At 43.7% G+C, this 20,655-nt stretch overlaps 1 protein-coding gene across 1 annotated transcript; it reads left to right on the top strand.

The window, feature by feature from the left end:
- Nucleotides 1–1,014: 1,014 nt before the first annotated feature.
- LOC139253975 (voltage-gated potassium channel regulatory subunit KCNG2-like) lies at nt 1,015–18,924 on the top strand. The gene is made up of 2 exons (XM_070873612.1): nt 1,015–1,758; nt 18,160–18,924. Exons 1-2 carry the CDS (start codon nt 1,015–1,017, stop codon nt 18,922–18,924), a joined length of 1,509 nt encoding a protein of 502 aa, XP_070729713.1.
- Nucleotides 18,925–20,655: the final 1,731 nt, after the last annotated feature.

The following is a 20,655-nucleotide window of genomic DNA, read 5'->3' as shown; positions in this document are numbered from 1 at the left end:
TAATCTATTTGCCTCAATCACTTCCTGTGGTAACAAGTTCCACATTCTAACCACACTCTGAATGAAGAAATTCCTCCTATTTCCCTGTTGAATTTGTTAATAACTATTTTGTATTTATGAACCCTAGTTTTGGATTCTCCCACAAGTGGAAACATTCTTTCCACATCTACCCTATCCAACCCATTCATCATTTTAAAGACATCTATCAAGTCACCTCTAAGTTTCTTTTCTAAAGAAAAAAGCCCCAAACTGTTCAATGTATCCCAATAGCTGTAATCTCTCAGTTCTGGTACCATCCTTGTAAATTTTATTTGCACTTTCTCCAGTGCTTCTAAGTCATTTTCATCGTATGGAGACCAGTACTGTGTACAGTACTCAAGGTGTAGCCTGATCAGGGTCCTATACAAGTTTAACATAACTTCATTACTTTTGAATTATATACCCCTAGAAATAAATCCCAGTGCTTTGTTAGTATTTTTAATTGCTTTGCTAACCTGTGAAACTGCTTTTAATGATTTGTTCACCTGTATCCCTAGATCCCTTTTCTCATCTACCCCATTCAGTTTCTTATTTTCTAAGCTGTAGGTGATGATTCCAATTTTCCCACCAAAGTGCATCAGATCAAAGCGTTTTCACTATGAATGTGAACATAGTCCTACCTCCATAGCATTTTATTGTTTTCCTTCACTGTCCATGAAGAGAAGGCAATAAGATATTCTTTGAATACCAACGATCAGGTGAGTTTTGAAAAGACAAAAAAAAGGGCAAAAAACACAAAAAAGGCGAAAAGAGAGATTATGAAAGAGGGAATACATTAATGCCACTTGGCCATGGCCCAGTGTCCCATGTGACAGATACAGCCTCACAATTTTAGTCATGTCTATATTTTTGACTGATTATCTTGTTTTAAGCTCAATCTTTTCTCATTACAGATGCAAACATTTTATTTCATTGGGTCATTTTCCATGAGGTAGAGTGACTGACTAGTTCTGAAAATCAGTAGATAACATTACGATGGCTTTGCTAGCCGAGAGCAAATCTGAGCGGGAGCTCAACACCAACGCCTTCACTTGCACCTTGGAGAATGTGGAAACCCGCACCAAGAAGGGAATCTATTACCAAAAAGCTAAACTGTTTCAGCCAGATGAGGATGTCTACTGCGTCACCCAACTCAACGACAGATCTCGGTATGTGATCATTAATGTTGGAGGCATCAAGTATAGGATTCCATGGACTACACTTGACCAGATCCCATTAACGCGTCTCGGAAAACTTAAAGGATGCAACAATTATGATGAAATCATGGACATCTGTGATGATTATGATGTAAACCGCAATGAATTTTTCTTTGACCGCAATCCTTGTGCCTTCAGAACTATTATGACTTTCCTGACTGCTGGGAAACTGAGGCTCCTCAGAGAAATGTGTGCTCTCTCCTTTCAGGAGGAGCTGGTTTATTGGGGCATTGAGGATGAAAATCTGGAGTGGTGTTGTCGCCGGAAACTGTATCAGAAAGTAGAGGAACTGGACGAAATCAAGAGGGATTATGAAGTGCTACTTAACGAAGAATCACAGGGTGCCTTTGATGACACAACTCGCCTGGGTCATTGCATGAAGAATCTCAGGGACATGGTGGAAAATCCCGATTCAGGGATACCAGGAAAGATCTTTGCTTGTCTTTCTGTTATATTTGTGACGATCACTACTGTAAGTCTCTGTATCAGCACCATGCCTGATCTGAGAGAGGAAGAAGAGCGGGTAAGTCTCCTTTTACTGTTAAACTTCAGCTTCAAACTGCTTTGTTACATAGAAACATAGAAATTTACTGCGCAGAAGGAGGCCATTTCGGCCCATCGTGTCCTCGCCGGCCGACAAAGAGCCACACGGCCCTTGGTCAGCAGCCCTGAAGGTTACATATAAACCCATGAACAATGACGGAAAGGCAAAGAATACCCAGCCCAACCAGTCCGTCTCACACAACTGTGACACCCCTTGCACCGAAACATTCTACACTCCACCCTAACCAGAGCCATGTGATCTCCTGGGAGAGACAAAAACCAGATAAAAACCCAAGCCAATTTAGGGAGAAAAAATCTGGGAAAATTCCTCTCCGACCCATCCAGGCGATCGAAACTAGTCCAGGAGATCACCCTGGCCATATTTGATTCCCTGCAGTACTTACCATCATATCTCGCCGTCCAACAAAAGGTTATTCAGTCTAATCCCAATTACCAGCTCTAGGTCTGTAACCCTGCAGGTTACTGCACTTTAACTGCCCATCCAACCATCTCTTAAAAGTGGTGAGGGTTTCTACATCCACCACTCTTCCAGGCAGCGAGTTCCAGATCCCCACAATCCTCTGCGTAAAGAAACCCCCCCCCCTCGAATCCCCTCTAAACCTTCCACCAACCACCTTAAAACTCTGCCCCCTCGTAATATACCCCTCCACCAATGGAAATAGGCCCTTACTATCCACAATGTCCAGGCCCCTCAATATTTTGTACACCTCAATAAGGTCTCCTCTCAACCTCCTCTGTTCCAATGAGAACAAACCCAGCCTATCCAATCTGTTCTCATAACTAAGACTCTCCATTCCACGCAGCATCCTAGTAAATCTCCTCTGCATCTGCTCGAGTGCAATCAATTCCTTCCTATAATATGGCCAGAACTGCACGCAGTACTCCAGCTGTGGCCTAACCAAAGTATTATACAATTTAAGCATAACATCCCTGCTCTTATATTCTATACCTTGGCCAATAAAGGCAAGCATTCCATATGCCTTCTTAACCACCTGGCCTGCTACTTTCAGGGATCGGTGGACAAGCACTCCAAGGTCCCTTTGTTCATCTACACTATTAAATGGCCTACCACTTAATGTGTATACCCTTTCCTTCTTAGCCCTCCCAAAGTGCATCACCTCATACTTCTCTGAATTAAATTCCATTTTCCACTGCTCTGCCCAGCAGACCAGTAGATTGATATCTTCCTGCAGCCTATGACTTTCCTCTTCATTATCAACCACACAGCCAATTTTAGTGTCGTCTGAAAACTTCTTAATCATACTCCCTATATTCAAATCTAAATCGTTGATATATACCACAAAAAGCAAGGGACCTAGTATTGAGCCCAGCGGAACTCCACTGGAACATCCTTCCAGTCACAAAAATACCCATCAACCATTACCCTTTGCTTCCTACCTCCAAGCCAATTTTGGATCCAACTTGCCACTTTGTCCTGGATCCCATGGGCTTTAACCTTCATAACCAGTCTACCATGTAGGACCTTATCAAAAAGCCATATATACTACATCATACGCACTACCCTCATCGACCCTCTTGGTTACCTCCTCAAAAAATTCAATCAGGCTAGACAAACACGATCTTCCCTTAACAAATCCGTGCTGATTGTCCCTAATTGATCCTTGCCTTTCCAAATGTAGATTTATCCTGTCTTTCAGGATTTTTTCCAATAATTTTCCCACCACTGAGGTTAGGCTGACAGGCCTATAATTACTCGGCCTATCTCTTTCTCCCTTCTTAAACAAGGGTACTACATTAGCAGTCCTCCAATCCTCCAGCACCATGCACAAATCCAAAGAGGACTGGAAAATGATGGTCAAGGCCTCTGCTATTTCCTCTTTTACTTCGCTCAACAGCCTGGGATGCATTTCATCCGGGTCTGGAGACTTATCTACTTTCAAAGCTGCTAAACCCCTTAATACTTCCTCTCTCACTATATTTATTTCATCCAGAATATCACACTCCTCCTCGATAGCAGTATCTGCATTGCCCCTTTCCTTTGTGAAAACAGATGCAAAGTATTTGTTCAGAACCTTACCAACATCTTCCGCCTCCACACAAAGATTACCCTTATGGTCTCTAATAGGCCCTACTCTTTCTTTAGTTACCCTCTTACTCTTAATACATTAAGAAAAAACATCTTAGGGTTTTCCTTAATTTTACTAGCCAAGAATTTCTCGTGCTCTCTCTTAGCATTCCTAATATCCTTTTTCATTATGCCTCTTAACTTTCTTTATTCCTTGAAAAATTCTGTAGTAAATATGACTATTTTAGGTTGCTTGCTGTTTTATAAATATTGCAAATAATTCTACATGTAACAGTACAATTCTTTTATTTTTCTTTTGTAACAAAATTAAGCATCTTTGGATATGGTGGATTATTTATTGATTTTCATCACTCCACTATGTCTTCAGCTGCCTTGGTCCTAAGCTTTCCTACATTACAACAGCGATTACACCTCATAAAATAATTAATTGGCTGTAAGGTGCTGGGGATGTCCTGAAGTTCTGAAAGGCGCTATGAAAATGCAAGCTTTTCTTTCTTTAAGCTCAGGAATTCCCTCCCTAAACTTCTCCGTCTCTCTACCTCTCTCTCCTCATTTAAGACGGGCCTTAAAACCTAGCTCTTTGACCGAGCTTTTGGTCACCTGTCCTTACATCTCCTTAAGTGTTCCAATTTTGTTTAATAATGCTTCAGTAAACCACCTTAGGACAATTTACTATGTTAAAGGCGCTATATAAATGCAAGTTGTTGTTGCTGTTATTTCTTTCTTACTGGTCACAGCACCCACAGTGTTAATACTTGGTTACTGTTAACTATTTCTCAGAACCAGCGAATATATATCCCAGAGTGACATACCTGGAGACAATGCGCAGTCAAAACAGAAAATGCTTGAAATACTCAGCCGATCACTGTACTGTACTGTGGAGAGAGAAAGAGAGTTAACGATTCAGGTTGATGACCTTTCGTCAGAACTTGAAAAGTTGGTTGCTGCCATTGTCCTTCATTGGGGAACTACCTCACAAGTTTAGAAACTGATCAATGGCTTAAGCCATACCATTCAATTCAAACTTCCTAGGTGATTGACACCCCAGGAGTCTGTTTAAATTAAGAGACTTGTCCCTGTTGAAGACTTGAGTCAGGTCTGTGAGAGGAGTGGGGCCATGAATCTTTGTAGACCCAGATCCATAGCCAAGAGATACAGGTTGCAGTTTCATATTTGGACGTGCTTATATGCACGGCCAAAATGGCTGCCATGCTCCACCCTTTGTTTCTGATTGGTCCCGTTGGAGGATAAACCACACCTTGAAGTTTGGCTGGAATGTGTAACTGGAACCGCCCATCCCAAAGACTCACTAACTTTGCAAATTGGAACTCGATCCATTTTGACTTCCTAAAGTGACAGAGGACAGAGCTCCCCAGAAGACAATAAGGGCCAGCCAAAGTGCTGTACCCCAGTCCAAGTGCATCCCTCCCCCAGACGAAGTGCCTTACCTCAGTCCAAGTACATCCCTCCCCCAGCTGAAGTGCCTTATCCCAGCACAAGTGCATCCTCCTCCCCCACCCACCCTCCCATCCCCACCCCACCATTGATGGGGCAGGCATTGTATACGGATTGTTAACAGGTTTATTTGGTATGAAGTGAATAGTGACAGTGTCGTGACTTCTGGATATCATTCATTCCAATGAGATCCCTTGTCGGGGATTGTAAGAAGGTGATCCGTCTTCCCTGAGTTCCCTCTCGCCCCTCAGATCCCCTCCCACCCTTGTCTGACCCCCCCACCCATGTCTCCCCCCCCACCCATGTCTCCGCCCTCCCCATCTATGTCTCTCTCTATCTCCCCCAGCCTCTCTCTCTCTCCCCCCCAGCCTCTCTTTTTCTCCTTTCAGCCTCTCTCTTTTGCTCCCCCCAGCCTCTCTCTCTCTCTCCCCCCAGCCTCTCTCTTTCGTCCCCCCCAGCCTCTCTCTTTCGACCCCCAGCCTCTCTCTCTCTCCCTCTCGGCCCCAGGCTGGCCGGGATGGAGAGAGTCTTGGGGGATGGGGGTGGGGGGGTGGTGGGGGGAGAGGAGAGAGAGCTGGGGCCGGGGCCTGAGCGGGCTGGGAGTCGGAGCCTCAGGTCCTGCTTCTCGGCACCACATGGGATGAATGATTCAGGTGGGATGGGGGTGGGGGGGAGCGGAGCTTGAGAGGGGGTGGGGCTTGTCACATGTCTTGTCAAAAAAAGTGCAGTGTGAGCATGGAAGGTGGGGCTCGACTGTCAAAAAAAGTGCAGTACAAATAGTTACATCGTTTATATTTAGCTGCATGAGCTTAGCTCACTAATCAGTATGAGGCAATGGGGGATCTGGAACTAATCAGAAGAGTCCATGGCAACATATAACCATGTACCAACATGTTTATACAGTCAATTTTATGTTGAGGATTAGTGCAAGAGAAGCGTTTCGACATTTTCAGAAGTAATGTTTTGAATTATGTAAGTGCACTATTTATGTTGAGTACTTTTCATATATCTGTTTAATATTCAATAGATTTGTCTGTTGGTTCATAGTCTGAGCTTTGGTTTGGTAGAGTCTATATTCTTCCACTTACGAAACTCAGGGAGATCATGAGGCAGAAATATATTCCAGTAAATTACGGTGTAATGACAATAACAACAACGTGCATTTATATCGCGCCTTTAATGTAGTAAAATAACCCAAGGGAGCTTCACAGGAGCGTAATCAACAACGACAACAACAACAACAACTTGTATTTATATAGTGCCTTTAACATAGTAAAATATCCCAAGGCGTTTCACAGGAGTTTTTAAGACAAAACAAATAAATTGGACATCGAGCCACTAAGAAGAATTTAAGGCAAATGACCAAAAGCTTGGTCAAAGAGGTAGGTTTTAAGGAGCGTCTTAAAGGAGGAAAGAGAGGTAGAGAAGTGGAGAGGTTTAGGAAGGGAGTTCCAGAGCTTGGGGCCTAGGCAGCTGAAGGCACGGCCACCAATGGTTGAGCAGTTATAATCAGGGATGCTCAAGAGGGCAGAATTTGAGGAGTGCAGATATCTCGGGAGGTTGTGAGGCTGAAGGAGATTACAGAGATGGGGAGGGGCAAGACCATGGAGGGATTGGTAAACAAGGATGAAAATTTTGAAATCAAAGCATTGCTTAACAGGGAGCCAATGTAGATCAGCGAGCACAGGAGTGATGGGTGAGTGGAACTTGGTGCCGAATTTTGGATGACCTCAAGTTTACATAGGGTAGAATGTGGGGGGCTTAGCCAGATGTGCATTGAAGTAGTCAAGTCTAGAGGTAACACAGGCATGGATGAGGGTTTCAGCAGCAGATCAGTTGAGGCAGGGGTGGAGATGGGCGATGTTATGGAGGTGGAAATAGGCAGTTTTAGTTAGGCTGCGGATATGTGGCCGAAAGCTCATTTCAGGGTCAAATATGACACCTAGGTTGCGAACAGTCTGGTTCAGCCTCAGACAGATGCTTGGGAGAGGAATGTAGTCAGTGGCTAGGAATGCAGTTTGTGGCAGGGACCAAAGAGAGGTAGAGAAGCAGAGAAGTTTAAGGAGGGAGTTCCAGAGCTTGGATGGGGCCTATGCAGTTGAAGGCACGGCTATCAATGGTTGAGCAATTATAATCAGGGATGCTCAAGAAAGCAGAATTTGATGAGCGCAGACATCTCGGGGAGATTGTGAGACTGAAGGCGATTACAGAGATAGGGAGGGGCAAGACCATGGAGGGATTTGTAAGCAAGGATGAGAATTTTAAAATCGCGCCTTGCTTTACCGGGAGCCAATGTAGATCGGCGAGCACAGGGGTGATGGTTGAGCGTGACTCGGTGCGAATTAGGACACAGGCTACCGAGTATTGGATGACCTCAAGTTTACATAGGGTAGAATGTGGGCGGCTTAGCCAGGTGTGTGTTGGAGTAGTCAAGTATAGAGGTAACGCAGGCATGGATGAGGGTTTCAGCACAGATGAGCTGAGGCAGGGGCAGAGGTGGGCGATGTTACGGAGGTGGAAATAGGCGGTTTTAGTTATGCCACGGATGTGTGGCTGGAAGCTCATTTCAGGGTCAAATATGACACCTTGGTTGCGAACAGTCTGGTTCAGTGTCAGACAGATGCTTGGGAGAAGGATGTAATCAGTGGCTAGGAAACACAGTTTGTGGCGTGGACCAAAGACAATGGCTTTGGATTTCCCAATATTTAATTGGAGAAAATTTCTGCTCATCCAGTACTGGATGTTAGACAAGCTGTCTGACAATTTAGAGACTATAGAGGGGTCGAGAGAAGAGGTGGTGAGGTAGAGCTAGGTGTCATCAGACCACAATTGACATTTGGACAGGTGATAGGTAGGTTTTAAGGAGTGCCTTAAAGGAGCAGAGAGAGATAAAGAGGTTTAAGGAGTGTATTCCAGAGCTTGGGGCCGAGCCAGCTGAAGGCACAGCCGCCAATGGTGGGGCAAAGGAGATCGGGGATGTGCAAGAGGCCAGCTGTGGAGGAGTGCAGAGATCTTGGTGGGTTGTAGGACTGCAGGAGGTTAGGGAGGAGCGAGGCCATGGAGGGACTTGAACAAGAGTTCTCGGTGTCTTCCTACATTTATTTAGATATTGGGCAGGAAAAGGTACACGCTTGTTCATAACGTGAGATACACCCATGGGAATAGTCTGATATACTGAATGCAATAAAATATCCAGCCTATAAACCCCTCAAAGAATCGTAAATAAATTCAGGCAACAGCTGTTGCTCCTTCCTAGAACTAAGGAGTATGCTGCCAACCTCCGAAAGAAATCCGCACTTACCTGGTGTGAGGTCCCCATCGAAAACTTGCATTGTTTCACTGCGGAGTTGAATGCAGCGGAGTGGCCCATGGATCCCAGGGGCCCACCGTGTATGTAAGTGTACCTGTGATCATGTGGGGCAGTTCGCCAATCAGGAAACAGAACTTTCTGATGTCTGACATCAATCAAACTTTAAATAAACAGCGTGAATATTGATTTAAATTGATGACTTATCATCCCACCGTAAACAATAATGATAATCATTATAACACTAAACTGGCAAGGAATATTTTTTGTAAAATATACATGGATACCTTTTCAAGGATCTGTCCAGTTTTACTTACATGAATGAAATGAATAAAAACAACAATTATTCTAAGTGAGGTCTGCAAAGAAATAGTCGGCAGCAAATCTTGTTTCAACAATATTCAATGACTTTATTATGCAAAAAATTTGGTGGCTGGAACTAATTCATAATCAGACTGATAGACAGCAGAGTGAGAACAATACAAAGTAATCGCAGTATTTGTATGATAATACAAAGTTATGTTGAATATTTAAACAGTATAGACAACTACCCGCTGTCATGTATTCAACCAGCATTGTAACCCATGTATAAACTGACCTAAGTTATACATTGTGAGAACAATGACCACTAGGTGGTGAACCATGTGTATTTTACAAAAAATATTCCTTGCCAGTTTAGTGTTATAATGATTATCATTATTGTTTACGGTGGGATGATAAGTCATCAATTTAAATCAATATTCATGCCGTTTAATTTAAAGTTTGATTGATGTCAGGCATCAGAGAGTTCTGTTTCCTGATTGGCGAACTGCCCCACATGATCACAGGTGGAAATCCCTTACGTTGTGCAAAAGACTCCTGTTCACCTGTTCACACATAATTGCCGGGCAGTTGGTGGGTGATTAGTCCAGCAATGAGGATTTCACAGTCGCAGCGAATGATCTGTCAAATCAGAACTTGACTGATCGCAAGTTCGGGATTTAGCACATGCACTGGAAATCCCAAACTTGCAGTCAATTTCAAAGACGGTATGAGGGCGTATTCTGACAGTACGCTGGCATACGAACCACAAATTCTACCCCATTATATAAATATTTTAGAAGAGACTAACCCTGTGAGGATTATGAAATATTTACTTTTTGGTGGTGATGTCAATTATTATCCATTACTAAGTACCCATGGATCCTGAAACTGTGATCATTACTAAACATATATAATGATTATGGGCACAAAATTCCACATGGACTTTTTTGACGCAGTTGAAGAGGTACGTCCAATTTTTCAGTGGCTCAACTGCGCCAAAAAAAAAGTTCCAAGTTTTGCCAGCATAACACTTTCATTTTGGAGCGGCATTTTGTCCTTAAGCTCTGTGGGTGGAGCTTAAATTCTGCGCCGAAAAACTGAGGTTGCCAGGGTAACGAGGGCTGCTCTGAAGGGCTGAGGTGCAGCATTTCCCCTTTTTAAATAGATCACGAAGTGAGACTTTTTCCACCTCTGCAGTGCAGGTGCCGCTGCAATCCCGGGCCGAAAGGCCTCTCCCACCACCACCACCGGTCCGCTGCAATCCCGGGCCGAAAGGCCTCTCCCACCACCACCACCGGTCCGCTGCAATCCCAGGCCGAAAGGCCTCTCCCACCACCACCACCGGTCCGCTGCAATCCCGGGCCGAAAGGCCTCTCCCACCACCACCACCGGTCCGTTGCAATCCCGGGCCGAAAGGCCCCCACTCCACCGCCTCCCCACCACCGGCCCGCTGCAATCCCGGGCCGAAAGGCCCCCGCTCCACTGCCTCCCTACCACTGGTCCGCTGCAATCCCGGGCCGAAAGGCCCCCGCTCCACCGCCTCCCCACCACCGGTCCGCTGCAATCCCGGGCCGAAAGGCCCCCACACCGGCTTGCTGCCATCTGTGTAATTTGTCTTCTCTGCATTTTATGAACATGGATTATATCTCGCCTCATTCTTTTCTCCCATGAAAACGAGTTTAGTTCTGATTCTTTCTTCATAATGAAGGTCCGCATACCGATCCACTCCCCCGCCCGACCCTAGCCCCGAGTGCACTCCCGGTTCCCTCCCCGCCCTAGCCCAGGCCGAAGAGTCTCTTCCGATATACTTACCTGCGCCGATTTCTTTAACTCTCCACAAGGGTTTTCTGGAGAGGGCACATACGCTGGCCTAAGCAGAACCGGAGTAACTCTCAGCTGGCCAAAGTTCCCTAAATGGCCAGAATTGGCGTAGGTGGCTGGTTACGCCCCCTTTGGCTGGTAAAAAATCTTATCTAAAAAAATCGTAACTAACTGAGTTACGCAGGTGCAAATTGATTGGGGAAACTGTGGATTTTTACCTTAGGCCAAAAAAAGCAGCCTGCTCAAAAAAAACGACGCAAATCACAGGGGAAAATTGAGCCCTATGTCTTAGGACAGCTATCAAGGATCAAACTGTTATGCAAAATTTAAATGGATAATCTACAAAAGGAAACCAGCTATCATTTTGTCTGAAATTATTCCTTGTATTACAGAACCTTGCAATTTAAATACTGGTCTCATTAGCAGAAGAAAATAGTTTAATCCTGCTGATGACACAGCTTGCCCTAACCAAAAATGCATTTTGATTAGAACGACCCCCATGGTAAAGAATGTGATAAATAAACTTGCTAATTATCTGAACCTCTTTTGCAGTTATGCACCAGAAATTAACTTCCAGTCAATGAGCTCTAACAAACAAGCATCTTTTTAGAATACTGATGATTGGAATCTTATTTTTGAACCTGCCAATAACAGTACACGAAGGAAAATATAACACAGCACAATCTCTTAGTTTATGGTTTATAGAAATGAGGAGATTTTTTTATGGAGGGAGTTGTTATGATCTGGAATGCACTGTCTGAAAGGCTTTTGGAAGCAGATTTAATTGTAACTTTTGAAAGGCAAGTGGATAAATACTTGAAGGGGAGAAAATTGCAGGGCTTTGGGGAATGAGTAGGGGAGTGGAACTAATTGGATAGCTCTACAAAGAGCTGGTACAGACATGATGGGCCGAATGGCCTCCTTCTGTACTGTAAGATTTTAAGATTCTATGAATCTATGTTTCTACAAAGGGGTTGCTTTGCTTCCATTCAGTAAACAAAACAAAAAGTCTTTAAAAGGCAGCTACTTATAAGAGCTACTGGAGTACCCTGTATATAGTACCATTTTTCTGACTGTGCATGGCTCTCTGACTGTCAGCTGTCAGAGTACAATAGAATTCTTCTATCACAGGTCTGATGTACCAGTATGGTGTAAAACACTTAGCCAATCCTTTGCTCTGCTAGTTTTACCCTTTTGACTGCAATCCCAGATATCATTGCAACCAGGAGTTAAGACTTGCGCAGGTCTCTTCCTGTAATTTCTGCACGGTTTGCATAATTAATAGCTGTTAACTGGACTTCTGTGATGGAAATTAAATCATCCCCTTTGTCAGGTCATCTCCAGATAGCAAAATGTTCAATTCTGTTCCCAGATATTAATCTTTTTCCTATTAGACTCTGTACTATTCATTTATGAATCCCCTGTATTTATTCCTGTGTGACTATTAAAGTAAAATCTTGCTAATTATGTAAATAATTCCACTCTTCAATATTTTTCAAACTGTTTAGTGGCATTATTTATACAAATACTTACTTGCATTCATTAAGACTGTTGTGCCTCATTAATGCTCAAGTTCTAGAATGGGCCCTGTATTGAAAATCGGTAGTTTATTGTTGTCTAGCTCTATCACTATCAAGAATGCACAAATCCTGCATGTGCTGCATCACATAATATTCCATTTTTAAAGCATTGCAGCCAGTTAATATACTATTAAATATACAGTCTATTTCATATTCCTGTCGATGTCTAGTCTTGCTTATTTTTTTCCCATATTTATAATATGAATTCTTTTTTCCTGTAAAAAAAAAATGGAATTTTACCAATGGCACCTAGGAGCCCGAATAAAATTGAAGTCAATGGGAATTAAGGGGGTAAACTCTCCACTGGCTGGAATCATAACTAGCACAAAGGAAGAGATAGTTGTGGTGGCTGGAGACCAATCATCGCAGCCCCAGGACTTCGGTGCAGCACTTCCTCAGGGCAGTGTCCTAGGCCCAACCACCAGCTTCATCATTGACCTTCCCTCCATCATAAGGTCAGAAGTGGGGATGTTCGCTGATGTTTGCAGTGTTCAGTTCCATTCGCTATTCCTCAGATAATGAAGCAGTCCATGCCCACAAGCAGAAATATCTGCTCAGCATCCAGGCTTGGGCTGATAAGTGGCAAGTAACATTTATACCACACAAGTGCCAAGCAATGATCAACTCCAACAAGAGAGAGTCTAACCACCTCCCCTTGATATTCAATGGCATTACCATCGTCAAATCCCCCACCATCAACATCCTGGGGGTCACCATTGACCAGCTTAACTGGACCAGCCACATATATACAGTGGCTAAAAGAGAAGGTCAGAAGCTGGGTATTCTGCAGTGAGTGGCTCACCTCCTGACTTCCCAAAGCCTTTCCACCACCTACAAGGCACAAGTCAGGAGGGCGATGGAATACTCTCCACTTGCCTTGATGAGTGCAGCTCCAACAACACTCAAAAAGCTCGACACCATCCAGGACAAAGCAGCCCACTTGGTCGAATCCCTTTGCATCACTTTAAACAGTCACTCACCCCACTACCGGTGCACCATGGTTGCAGTATGTACCATCTACAGCAACTCACCAAGGCTTCTTCGGCAGCATCTCCCAAGCCCACGACCTCTACCACCTAGAAGGACAAGGGCAGCAGGCGCATGGGGACAGCACCACCTCCATGTTCCCCTCCAAGTCACATACCATCCTGGCTTGGAAGTGTATCGTTGTTCCTTCATCATTGCTGGGTCAAAACCCTGGAACTCCCTCCCTAACAGCACTGTGGGATTACCTACACCACACATACTGCAGCGTTTCAAGAAGGTGGCTCACCACCACTTTCTCAAGGACAATTAGGGATGGGCAATAAATGTTGGCATCGCCAGCGATGTCCACATCCCATAAATGACTTAAAAAAATGTAATCCCAGAGAACATATTGCACATATTGCCAATTAATTAATATATGAAAAGATTTCTCTAGTAACAGAATACCGTAATTGATTCTTAATATCTATAAATGCTTTCTTTTCTTTTGCTCTCTGACGCCCTCCAAAAAAGATTTTTAAACATTTGACAAGGCTAATTGGGAAATTGAATTTTCCAACCCTGAGGTTACATCTCTATTATTTGTATTTTGATAGGCTAATGGTGAAACACTATTTCCTCAGGTTGGGGAGGCAGTGATGACGGGTCACAACTTAAAATTGGCACTGAGAGGAAGTGGAGAGATTAGGAGAAATTTAAAGGGAAAATGAGATAAATATTTGAATCAAAGATACACGGATAGCTGAAGAGATCAGAGCAGTGGGATTCGTTTTGGATTACTCTAGTAAACAAGCAACACAGACTCAATGAACCAAAAGGCCTTTTTTCTGTGCTGTAAACCTATATGATTCCTCTCCTGAGAGCATCTAGCTTTTCTTCTCAGTTGGTAAATGCACTAATGTGGAGCTGAGGAAGGAATGTCTCGGGTTCAGTGCCTGGTTTGTGCTGAGTTAACTAATCTCAGCTGACGTGATGCCTCAGCACTTATGAACTAAGGAGGGGAAAATTCAGTTCGGGTTCCTGCTCCTGACTACTGCACGGTGACCTTTGTTGCAAAGAGATTAGCTGGAACTTCCTCAGAGCCGCACCCGCTCCACTGGCGTAACTTTGTCGGAAGTGCGATGTAAACAGGGTTTCTGATGCATGTCCTTCGAAGTTAGGATGGTGGAGAGGTAGCAGCTATGAAGAAATATCTGGCCATTACCGGGGTCAGATTGGGTGTGATGCTTCCCATGGTCGTGGAGCCTGCTGTCAATCTCTGTCTTGGCTCATCAATAAAGGATCACACATTGGGATGAGAGATTAGAGGGTCAGCACTGTGAAAGATATCTTTCCAGCACTGTGAAAGATATCTTTCCATGAGTCAACACCATTAGGAAAGGAGGTGAGAAAATGGGATGTAGAAAACCAGGATTCCAATAAATTTGCTCAAAAGAGTTTGCTTTTCATAAACCATCATTGGTTTGGATTTATTGCGAGATTTTTATTATGTGCTTTTAATAGTCATTTCCCTCTGTAAATGTCAGACTAACGGATGCATGCTTCTGACCTGACCTTTCAAAGTGTAGAATCACATCAACTGCTTTCTAGTCCTCTGGTACTAATATGGTTCTTATGAGCTTTGCACATATTTCCAACACCCCTGTCTGCACTTCTACCCTAATTTCTCTAAGTTCTCCCAGATGCATTTCATACAGGCTTGGTGATTTATGAACCACGAGTACTCCAATGTCATAAGCATCATTTCAGAGCTAATTATTTTCTTCATAACCTCGATTGCATGACTCGCTGCTTTAATGCCCGCATGGGTATCTGACCAGCATCCTCTGTAATCAAACACTGTTGTGCAAAAATCATTTAAAGGATAAGTGTTGTATTGCTTCAATAGCAGCTCATAAGGCCGTATTTCTAAATGAGCAGCAATCTGAGAGCGCAGGTTCCAGCTAAACTACCAAAAAGGAGGATGTTAATTAAAAAATCTCTTGTAGTGGATCCCACACAAACATAAAGGCCCTGATTTTGCGATGGGTAATTACCCCTTTGAAACTGACCATAACCTCAGGATTTAGCGCATGCGCATCTAAATGCGGAAATCCTGAAGTTGTGGTCAGTCATTCACTGCTTCGACACAGGCTGTGCTGTGCACCATCACTCCACACCCGCAAAGCCAGAAATCTGTTAAATCAGTGGAATTGACAAAAACTTGAGCTTTTCGCGCTAATATCTTTGTTAAATTCCTCATGAAATGTTAAGCCGTGTTGGATTAGGTGTAACTGGGATCTTAACAGCATATTAATGGTTAAACAACCATTCTGGCTCTGAAAAACAATTTTTTATATTTGTGGAATGTCAAATTTATCCATTATGATAAAATTACAGTTTATTCATGATATTTCATCTTCTAACTTAACCCCACTGTAAGTTCCAATCTTTATTTTGTATTCTAACATTTTTTTTTTAAAGTGCAGATAATTTAGTGCTTTTCATTTTCTGGTTTGCTGTCCGTGAGAATTCTTCAATGTGATTGGCTGCTTAGACAGCTTGTTGACATCACTGCAGCCCTTAGAAACATAGAAACATAGAAAATAGATGCAGGAGTAGGACATTCAGCCCTTCTAGCCTGCACCGCCATTCAATGAGTTCATGGCTGAACATGAAACTTCAGTACCCCCTTCCTGCTTTCTCGCCATACCCCTTGATCCCCCGAGTAGTAAGGACTTCATCTAACTCTCTTTTGAATATATTTAGTGAATTGGCCTCAACTACTTTCTGTGGTAGAGAATTCCACAGGTTCACCACTCTCTGGGTGAAGAAGTTTCTCCTCATCTCGGTCCTAAATGGCTTACCCCTTATCCTGAGACTGTGACCCCTGGTTCTGGACTTCCCCAACATTGGGAACATTCTTCCTGCATCTAACCTGTCTAACCCCGTCAGAATTTTAAACGTTTCTATGAGGTCCCCTCTCATTCTTCTGAACTCCAGTGAATACAAGCCCAGTTGATCCAGTCTTTCTTGATAGGTCAGTCCCACCATCCCGGGAATCAGTCTGGTGAATCTTCGCTGCACTCCCTCAATAGCAAGAATGTCCTTCCTCAAGTTAGGAGACCAAAACTGTACACAATACTCCAGGTGTGGCCTCACCAAGGCCCTGTACAACTGTAGCAACACCTCCCTGCCCCTGTACTCAAATCCCCTCGCTATGAAGGCCAACATGCCATTTGCTTTCTTAACCGCCTGCTGTACCTGCATGCCAACTTTCAATGACTGATGTACCATGACACCCAGGTCTCGTTGCACCTCCCCTTTTCCTAATCTGTCACCATTCAGATAATAGTCTGTCTCTCTGTTTTTACCACCAAAGTGGGTAACCTCACATTTATCCACATTATACTTCATCTGCCATGCATTTGCCCACTCACCTAACCCATCCAAGTCACTCTGCAGCCTCATAGCATCCTCCTCGCAGCTCACACTGCCACCCAACTTAGTGTCATCCGCAAATTTGGAGATACTACATTTAATCCCCTCGTCTAAATCATTAATGTTCAATGTAAACAGCTGGGGCCCCAGCACAGAACCTTGCGGTACCCCACTAGTCACCGCCTGCCATTCTGAAAAGTACCCATTTACTCCTACTCTTTGCTTCCTGTCTGACAACCAGTTCTCAATCCACGTCAACACACTACCTCCAATCCCATGTGCTTTAACTTTGCACATTAATCTCTTGTGTGGGACCTTGTTGAAAGCCTTCTGAAAGTCCAAATATACCACATCAACTGGTTCTCCTTTGTCCACTTTACTGGAAACATCCTCAAAAAATTCCAGAAGATTTGTCAAGCATGATTTCCCTTTCACAAATCCATGCTGACTTGGACCTATCATGTCACCATTTTCCAAATGCGCTGCTATGACATCCTTAATAATTGATTCCATGATTTTACCCACTACTGAGGTCAGGCTGACTGGTCTATAATTCCCTGTATTCTCTCTCCCTCCTTTTTTTAAAAGTGGGGTTACATTGGCTACCCTCCACTCGATAGGAACTGATCCAGAGTCTATGGAATGTTGGAAAATGACTGGCAATGCATCTGCTATTTCCAAGGCCACCTCCTTAAGTACTCTGGGATGCAGTCCATCAGGCCCTGGGGATTTATCGGCCTTCAATCCCATCAATTTCCCCAACACAATTTCCCGACTAATAAATATTTCCCTCAGTTCCTCCTCCTTACTAGACCCTCTGACCCCTTCACTGGGGATTCCCATTATAGAGCACTACAATTAGTTGCACGTAAACTTCTCACCACGAGATCGGGTGATCTCTGTGGACAGCTTTCTTCGAGGTCAGTGGCGAGTGCCTTAGCTTTGCCGCTAACCGCAAAATTACGGGGCATTGCTTTACTTCACACTTTTCTCCCCTTCTTTCCTCAAGGCACTGAATCATGCTGGAAGTGGTTCCATGAATTGGAGCAGCCCTTCGCTATCTCACAGAGGGCATTCTTCTTGCATAAGCCAAACAGTGAGTGCCACAAGGCTATTCCACCATGAAGATGTCATAGATACTTTCCAGCACTGTGTCACTGCATTGCAGGAACCATGATTAATTTTCACCCCAACTCCCATGCCCTATCTAACTGCTGACCCAACTGAGATCAGCTAACTCAACACTAACCAGGAATCAAACTTGGGACCTTCCTTGTTCTGTACAACTTAGTACTATACCATGAGGCACGTTCACCCATTAAGTCACTGGGGGAACTTAGTAATCAGCTTATCAAAAATCATTCATTAATAGAAAGTTTTACATCTTCACCAGGCATACGCACATAATTGTTTTGATTTTCTTTTTTTCTCTTTTTCTAGGGCGAATGCTCCCAGAAGTGTTACAACATGTTTGTGCTAGAAACAATCTGTGTGGCCTGGTTTTCATTAGAGTTCCTGCTAAGAATAATCCAAGCACAGAGCAAATGTGCGTTTCTGCGAACTCCTCTGAATGTCATCGACATAATAGCCATTTTGCCTTATTACATCAGCCTGATTATAGATGCCGTTTCAGTCGATGGGAAACCAAGTGGTCCTGGAAACCTAGATTTGGAAAAAATCGGCCTAGTCCTCCGAGTCCTGCGTGCTTTGAGGATTTTATATGTGATGAGGTTGGTTCGTCATTCCCTAGGGCTGCAGACCCTGGGACTCACAGTCCAACGATGCACACGGGAATTTGGCCTCCTTCTCCTCTTTCTCTGCGTGGCCATGGCACTCTTCTCGCCTCTGGTGTTTTTAGCGGAGAGTGAACTGGGAGCCAAACATGAATTCACCAGCATCCCAAGCAGCTACTGGTGGGCAGTGATCTCTATGACAACTGTGGGTTACGGAGACATGGTCCCACGCAGTATACCTGGGCAGGTGGTAGCTTTAACCAGCATCCTGAGTGGCATTCTTCTCATGGCCTTCCCGGTTACCTCGATCTTTCACACCTTCTCCCGGTCTTACATGGAGCTGAAGGAACAGCAGCAGCGCATTTCAAGCAACAAGATCCAGCTCAAAGGAAACCCCAAATCCCAAAACAGTGACAGCTCTCAGGAAACAGACATCTCATTTCCAATGGACCATGGAGGCTCGCCACTTTAGAAAACAGGAGAATAATTACACAGATGGTTGCAGACTGAGGAGCATTAATCAAAGACCTCCAGATCTTTTCAAGTAGGGCAGCAACCACCAGCTCCGCATGAAAGGTTGTTGAGACAGATTTTTATCTTGCTGTATCTATATTTGTGATTGATGTGCTAATATGGCTAGGCTGATGCCCAATTTAAAATATAAGGAAAAGGCAATAGGAAACAACAGCAGTCTGTAATGCTGTATGTTGCATAAGAGTAACCCTACTGAGAAACTCATTTTATGTTCGATTTGTGGAGCTTCAAGTGGAAAATCAAATTATGCTCAAGTGCTTGGCAATTAAAGATTTCTGATAGACTGTGATACTGCTGGCACAGTGCATGTTCTGATATTCTACTATGTTTCATTCTAGTTGTTGCATTCTTTAACTGATTTAGTTAATCAGGACGTACGCTTTCCAACATATTAACAGTTTATTTGGAGGTACAGATGGATTTGAATTCCTGATATATTAAAATTCCTTTTTTTTAATTACTAATTGCAGCAGCCTTCTACTTCTTGTCTGATAATGTCTACCAAAGTCCCATCACATGGCAGATTTGACTGATAAACTGAGAATTATCGATGATCAAATCTTCTGTTCAACTGTTTACTTTCGGAACAGATATTAAAATTGGAAATTCCAAGTCTGGATGACGCATTCTCCTAAAATTCCACAAAGCTTCATCTAAACTAATTAGAAGTAATCGTGACGTATAACACTGTGGATGCTGGAAATCTGAAATAAAAACAGAAAATGCTGGAAACTCTCAGCAGGTCAGGCAGCATCAGTGGGGAGAGGAACAAAGTGGACGTTTCAGGTCGATGATCATTCGAAGATATTTTGCAACCTTAAATAAATGGGCAGTGGGTGATGAAATGAATGAGCACATTCGAGTACATTCTCAGAGGATCCACTCCCAATGCAATTGGGAGAATCGGGAGCCGAGATATCAACATGCTGAATTCATGGCAATCCAGATTTTCCGATCATTAAAATGAATGCCCACAAAAGCAGGAACACCAGGAATCAGATCTATTTGCCTAGTTCTTCAATCTCTACTCGGAACATAGAAACAGGAGTAGGTTATTAGCCCCATAAGCTTGTTCCAATATTCAATTATGTTATGTATGTAATAATTCGATAGACTGAATACTGTAAACTAACACAGGTATGAACCTGGCTCTGCTTTATTCGGGCCCAAAGTGATTACATTACACGGTGGCTTGCTTTTTATACCTGGGCCACACACACGTGTGTACAGCCCAATGACCTCTGACAGTGGCGCCACCTGGTGGCTAGTAACCTCAAGCAAACATACATGACAATATCCCCCTTTAAGATATAAGTAACAGCCTTTTTACAAATTGAGACGGTCCGGGGCTTTCTGCTCCAGAATTGATCGTCTCAGTTCAACTCCAGCCTTGGGCGAGCGTTCTGAGTCTGTTATGACTGGGGGCTGGGTAGTCGATCTGATGGGAGTGGCAATGACCATGTCAGGGATTGAAAGTCCAGATTCATTGATGACAGCGGAGTCCTCTGATGACTGAGGGTAGGTTGGTTGGTCACTGATTGTATCTTCCTCAGACTGTTCTGGTTCATCCATGTGCTGCAGTTTTATCTGAACATGTTTCCTGCATGTCTGCCCATTCTTGAGCTTGACGATTAACACTCTGTTACCCTCCTTGGCCGTAACAGTACCG

The sequence above is a fragment of the Pristiophorus japonicus genome, chromosome 1 (assembly GCF_044704955.1).
Source record: "Pristiophorus japonicus isolate sPriJap1 chromosome 1, sPriJap1.hap1, whole genome shotgun sequence".
NCBI classification, from domain to species: domain Eukaryota; kingdom Metazoa; phylum Chordata; class Chondrichthyes; family Pristiophoridae; genus Pristiophorus; species Pristiophorus japonicus.
The sequence above is the reverse complement of the archived record's forward strand: the minus strand, read 5'-3'. Positions and strand labels throughout refer to the sequence as shown.